Source organism: Onthophagus taurus, chromosome 8 (assembly GCF_036711975.1).
Source record: "Onthophagus taurus isolate NC chromosome 8, IU_Otau_3.0, whole genome shotgun sequence".
Classification (NCBI taxonomy): Eukaryota; Metazoa; Arthropoda; class Insecta; order Coleoptera; family Scarabaeidae; genus Onthophagus; species Onthophagus taurus.
The window spans coordinates 14804694-14811973 of record NC_091973.1 but is presented as its reverse complement, the minus strand read 5'-3'; the positions used below and the strand labels follow the sequence as shown (position 1 = coordinate 14811973).

The window sequence follows — 7280 nt, the reverse complement described above, 5'->3', positions numbered from 1 at the left end:
TATTTTACATATTATATAAGCAAAGTAAAAAAGGTTACTTACCAAATAAAACACAGCAAAAAAAGAGAAAGCTGAATGAGCAAGGATGTCTAGGAGTGGAAAAAACAATTTTAAATATTATATAAACATGCAAAACAAATATAGTTTTACTCACCAAAAAAGAGAAAGTTGTAGAAAGAGCTGTAGTGATGGAGAGAAAATGAACGTTATATAAACATGATAATAAAGAAGGTTGTACTTACCAAAAAACTGAAGAACTGAAGACTTTCAAAGGCTGGGAGGTGCCTTCTTATACTAGAGTAATGAAGGGGGGCGTGGGGTGGGGCGTGACAAGGGGGAGGAGTGGGGAATGGGCGGAGTTAGAGTGGGGGTACTTTTTTTCTGGCTCTACTTTCCTGGCAACCGGGGGGGGGGGGGATTTTTAGATTTCCCCCACTCCCATCCCCACTCTTCCATCTCCACTTTGGGAGGAGCCTGAGGAGGAGCATGGGAGGAGCATAGGAGGAGCTTCAATAAACAATCCTTTTCCCTTTTTCTTTTCTTTTTTTTTTTTTTTTTTTTTTTTTTCTTCCTTTTTTCTTCCTTTTTTCCCCTTTCTTTCTTCCTTTTCAATGTACAACCCAAGTCATACCAACCCAACCCAATGTATACATACCATGTATTCATTTAGATTAACTATTTTTTTCTTTTAAATTAAAACAACTTTTTACACTTTTTACAATCTTTTATTATTATTAATTTACAATCTATAACTGACAATGTTTATATACTAAACCATACATAAAGAACAATCCTTTCTTGCCGATGGTGGACCATCAATATGCGTTTCCCAATGAGGCAAATTATAATGTTCAAAACAGGGCAGCTTGCTTTGTAATCGCTCATCGTTTCTATACTTCAACGGTAATTTAAACCAAACCGCCGCCAAATCTAATGGCTTTACTTTATTGATATAATAATCGATTGGTAAATAACATAATTCGTAGTTTTTAATATTCGCAAAAGATAAATCAGATTCGTATCTTTCCATAATATCCCACACTTTATTAATTATAAAAGTTGAAAGTCCCAATCTGGTAACTAACCGCCAAAGACGTTCCATCTTGAACTGCTCTACCGCTACTACCCGTCTGCCTTTCTCAATTCGTTTACATATAGTTATAGATGTCTGAATACGTATGAAAATAAATAAAAAACATTCGATAAGGAGCACATACTTGGTCTCTTTTTATGATAGGGACACATCGGCGCACCAACCTCCAATTTGCATTCATTTTCCGGCAATTCTTTTACCGGTATTGTTAAAATTCTTCTTAAAAATGTAGCTTTCTCACGTCCTTTTACGTACGCTACTTTTGTCGAACGACACAAATAATAAACGATCTCATCGAAACGAGACGCAGGAACAAACCCGTCGTTCCAATCAATACAATGATGATGACTCATTAACCAATTCGCCGTATTGCGAAATTTGGTAGATAGTGAAGAAAAGCTTCGACTAGGTTGAAACACGTAATGACTTATACAATGATTACTGTCGTAAGAAGCCAGTTCCTTTGGGATAAATTCTTCATCGTTTATCGTGAAACCTTGAATGTCCAAAATAATAAAATCCCTTTGAAAAACCATAATATCCATAATATACCACTATATGCAAACGTTTCCTTCGATGTTTAGAGATACACTAAATGACGTTGCTTCAACAGTACCACTATATTAATTGCTTAACCATTTTCGTAAGAGGCGAATACACAAATGCTCTGTCATGCAGAATTAATGCGTAAGCTGTCGTACCTTCCGGAATTGGATTTTTCGTTGAATACTCGATTTTTATTTCTACTCCGCTTTTATGTATTGCTTCCTGTTGATACGTGCAATCGATTCCAATTAACGGCGCGTAAGTTTTAAATTCTTCCGGTGAAAACAAAGGTTCGCTTTCTTGATAGTAGTATGCTTGCTGAAATCTTGAATACATATCATACAAAATCGCATAGTGATTGTTATCAAAATCCACATTCAAATTATCGTACGGAAAACGTTCTCCATTCAAGAAAACCGTTACGTTCGTTAAGTTTATATTATCAAATAATGCCATGTTTCCTTTAAATATACCCTTTCGATTTGTTTGAAATCCGAAGATTATAAATCTAGGCGTTTCCAATTGTGGAGCAGTTTTGACGGACCAAGATTGCTTCGTAGTTTGAGGTAATTGAGGGTACTCGTGTATTTCCCACGATCGAAAAGGAACGTGAATGTCTACGTTTCTTTCTGATAGTTTTGTTAATGCCAACTGTTCGCGTAATCCCACCGCCACGTGAGGAACTCTCCATATAATTTTATTAATGATCAATTTCAATTTTTCGTCGTTCGGAGCGGCTGCTGGTTGAAAGATGACGTCCGTATCATCGTGTCCGCGAATTAGCACAAGTTCCTGTCGAACGTTCATCATGATCTTTCTGAAATCTTCTGCGAATCCTAGCAACGATTTTAGCGGAACGCTAAGACCGAAATTTCCATTTTTATCTAAAGCCTTTGAAACACCCGCTATATCATCTTTCCAAGGTTTTATGTGCCAACCGGCGTTCGCTAATTTCACCACCTCGTTCTGTGTAGATGAGAAATAACCCTTCATGCATGAGCTTACACCGACGTTCCGCACACCATCAACATGTACTCCGTTAATAAGATATCGAATATCGCTAAACATAAATGCAACGGGATTGTTAACCAATTGCCCCGTTGCGCTGGCATCTTTTGTTATACTTCCGTCCGCGGCTAACTTACGAACGCTACCCTCGACGTATAGATAACTCTCGCTCGGTAAAGTATAATTATCTATTTCCGGAATTGAAATTCTAATTTCGTCATTGTTATCGAACGTGGTCGATCCAAACGGTTGATGCGAATGGAATTCATAACTTACGATAGAGTGATCTGTTTTTATCTTATCCGTTACTTTTAAAATGTCCATTACTTTAACACTTCGTATCCTAACTGAACTAAATACCTTCGATTGACTGGTGATAATCGATGAATGGATCGTCTTCTACTGCCGCTACGTTGACTGATGACGCGCGCTTTATAGTTTTCTCCATTAAACAATTTTCTCGCTCTGTCTCTTCTTGACCACCGCATTCTTTTGTTTTGATATAACACTGTCATAACGTTAGTCAAATTTAAATAATTCAATTTATCGATCTCAGGTGAACTCTCACTGTTATTTCTTCTTCTCTGAAGTCTACCAAGTTTCCGTCCTGATCAAGTATACGTACTGTTAAGCTACTAATCACGTTCGTTAAAACCGGTAAATAAATAGGTAGTTGTGGTGATTCGATTATTTTAAAACCTGCCGGAACGTTTGGAAAAAAATGATATAAAACGTGCACGGGAACTCCGTTATTATACGATCCCGTCACTAAATTACAATAAATTTGTAAGGCGTTCGTTTTATTTATGTTTACTACGAAATCGGATTCCACTTCCGTATCTCTAGGTAATATTTGAGGCTTGAAGCCAAGTAACGGCCCTATAGAATTATCGCATGCAAAATTAATTCGACGGGTACTTTTTATTAAAGAATGTTGTGTGTTATTATTCCCCTTAATCCTTATTACGACACTTTTAGCGTGTCTTTTGTCTAGCTGTTCATTCACGAACTCGGCAATATCATCAATATCGTACGTTCCAACAGGTACTATTATATTGTTTTTAAAATGTCCTGTCTTATCTTCGTATTGGATTACGTTGTTGTTTTTATTAACGTTTGCTAAACTATTAAACGTTTCGAAATTCAAAAGAGCCAACTCGTAACTACCAAATTCGTTCAAATAGATCGGAGGATTAAAATTACAAGTCAATTCAGATGACTTTCCAGTCAACGTAAATGTATATGTCGTGTGTATTGCTTCTTTCTCCATTACTTCTGAACGTCTAAACGTCTCTAGACTCTAATAGGTTCTTTTATTACTTAGAAACTTCAGACACAACTGTCCGCAATTTTGATCTATTTCTCTTTGATATCGACAGTAATTATACTTTACTTGACCACCCCTACCGTCTGACAGCAAATATTGTTCAATTTCTAATGGCGGTCTTAAATCACCGTAACTGTCGAAATAGTATATGTCCTTGTCGTCTTTCTTATAGGCGACCCAATGAGTCCCTCGTCCTTTCAAGTTATCCAAGTTAACAATACCTCTTTCCTTCTTTTTAATCTTACTCGGGAGATTGTCTCTCATAAATATACCCCGAAAATGTGGAATTTTTAGTACTTTCGCAAACTTTTCCAACTCGACGTTAGTTAACGCACGACGAGGTATTCGAACTAGTTTTTTGAACTAGTGGTTATACCGCAACCTTTCTTATAGGGCTTATTGAAGTAACCTGTGCCGCCAACATTATTCCCCTTTCCTTCAATAAACAAACCGCAACCTTTCTTATATGGTTTTATATAAAATCCGCTACCTACGGCCTTTGCTTCCATAGCCTTGTTATGTCTTCGTTCTTCATCTAATTGCTCTCTAGCTGTTTTCGCGTTGTTTATAGTTCTTGCAATAGCGGCAGCACCACCGCCGATACTACCTAGGGCACCTAAAGCTGCGAACAGGGGAATTAAAGGTAAAAATCCTCCCGTTTTCGGAATTCGAATAACTCGACCTCTAGGTTCGGAAATTCTTTTTCTTATCTTTTTCAAAGCTCCGTACGCCGCTTTAACGTTTGTCAACAAATTCTTAGCACCTGATCTCGATATTGCGTTGCGAGCGAATCGAAGTGCATCTACAAAAGATATAGCTCCACCACGCTTTACACGCGTTCGGACTTTTTTTAAAGGTCGTCGACCCGTACGATTTCTTTTTCTACCTACGCCCATACCGACCGCTACTTTTGCTTTCATTAAGGCGGCAACTGCGGACGATGCCACTTTTTCTCCAAGAGTAGACTCTTTATTTCGTATTCGTTCTTTCGCTGCTTTATATAATGCTCTGTCTGCGTCGTGTCTAAATTTTAAATTTGAACTGACCGTATATGCTATATCGTGTTTCTTACACGCTTCGTCTAATGGATTCACGCCTCGATCTCCTCTCGATAATCTCTTTTCCAACTTGGTACCCGGTCCACAAAAATTATATCCTGGCAAATGAAGTTCTATCGGAAGTTTATCTATCAACTTGTTAAAAAATCCTCGACCAATTCGTTTGCCTGTCAAACGATAACTGTTACGATTAGGTTCTAACAAATTCATTTTATAATTTCACTCCTTCTTCCTTTTCTTCACAGTTAAAAACTAGAAATGAAGCTCTGCTGTTGTGCTTTAAGCTTTTATTCCTTTTAAATATTTTACAAAAACAGTTTTGCTCTTAATTTATACTTAAATCTATTAATATTATTATTATTATTATTATTATTCAGCTACACTTAAATCTACTAATACCTATCCTAAAAATTAATCGTTACTCAGTTAAAAACATTTCGATTACTCTACAATGCTAAAACGTTCTTGATATATATTTAATCTATAATCTACATCTAAATATTTTTCTAATAACTTATTTACGTTTCTTATCCTAGTCTTAAATCTAATTCCGTCCAACATCTTTTCTTCCCAGTCACTTATCCTTGATTGTCTGTAAGCAAACGTCCAAGTGTGCATTCGGTACACTCTATTTTTCGATTCGCAAAACGTCACTTTTTTTTCCATTTTATTCACTTCACATCTTCATTAATGCGTGCAAATCTAAATCCAGTAATATCTTATCCATACCGTATACGAGCAGTTCTTTAGTTACGCACAAATGTTCACTTGGTGCACCGTTTGAAGCAACCAATATATTCGATTTTATATCACCTTGCATTGTTGATACCACATCGATCACGCTATCGTAATAATTTTTATATTCCATACACTTTAATACTTCTACCCTACTCGAAACTAAATCGCTAAGTTTCCACAATTCGTGTAACGAGTCGTAAGCCAGGTAAAATATTTCTGACCCCCTTTCCATTTTCAACACTTTTCGTACATTTTCTATCCATTGGCTGCTGCAGGTCACGCCGCTTACAACGAAATGTGGTGGTGTCGATAAATCACCAACAAAGCTATTCATAATCAATTGTCTGCTATTAATCACATTTTTCCATTCGTCTTCGGTAAAAGTTATGCATTGTCCTTTTCCCATTAATCTTATAACCGGATCAAAATGTAGATTGGCAGACATGCCAACCGATATCCATTTCGTTCGACTTTTATTTAAATAATATGTACTCTCGGAGAATAATGGCGCTTGATTACCTTTTTGGAGATTATTTTTCACTGCTTCATTTAATACTACGTTACTTGTGAAAGGTAACTTTCCACAATTTTCTACATAATGTTGTTGATTGCTAGGAAATACGTACTCCGCTAAGTCGGAAGCCAACAAATTAATTCCATCGAATACCACATCCTTTTTTCTTTGATTATCACTTCCTAGCGACACATTTGTTGCAGTTGTCTCATTACAATTACCCTCCATTTTGATGTTTCGGGCAGGTTTTTTATTTTCACCCTTTTCAAATGAATTTACAGCAGCTCTCTTAGTTGGACATTTGGGGTTCGGTCTGGTTGCCACTAAACATCAATATTATTGTTTACATTAGTACATTATCTACTTGTATTACATTTGAATTACTTACTCGTTACGTTAAAAATCCTCTGTACTAAATGCACCAAAAATCTACACGATATTTTTAATATGTACTAAATACACAAAAACCTTACTCTGAAGCACAACACTCTGCGGTACAACTTCGACCAACGTTTGTATTTATAGCAATACATAAGGTTGCTGGTGGGGGGAGTAATATTTCACATCATTACCGAATATATCTATTATACATGTTCTAACATGTCATTATATCGTGAGACGTCAGACAAAACGCATGACAAATTTATTAAGAAGCTCTTAAAAAATATCTCGCAGGTGGATCATGACTCATCTACTACTAACAAGTTAGTTGACCTCCTCAAACCTGTCCTCCCAAAAAATTTGCCGATTCAAGAAACTCCTCGCATATTCTTAAATACCTGTACACCTTTACATAATAAAATAAAAAATATCTCGCAGGTAAGTTATGACTCACTTGTTTGTATACCTACATGTCCCAAAACCGTATACCTTTGTGTACAATAAGTTAAGAGATATATCGAAAACATTAACAGTTCATTGAGAAGCGTCGAAGGATAAACATAGTAATTGTTTTCATCTAGGTAAACAGGTTACATATAAAGATAAATTTTTAAT

General features: G+C 36.3%; 1 protein-coding gene across 1 annotated transcript; it reads right to left on the bottom strand.

Annotated features, from left to right (window-relative positions):
* Positions 1 to 5621: 5621 nt before the first annotated feature.
* On the bottom strand, positions 5622 to 6777 carry LOC139431079 (uncharacterized). Its single transcript, XM_071198651.1, has 2 exons — positions 6673 to 6777; positions 5622 to 6607 (listed from the first exon to the last, which is right to left on the bottom strand). Coding segments are annotated over exons 1-2 (900 nt in total). The 5' UTR covers positions 6674 to 6777; the 3' UTR covers positions 5622 to 5708.
* Between the last annotated feature and the right edge of the window lie 503 nt (positions 6778 to 7280).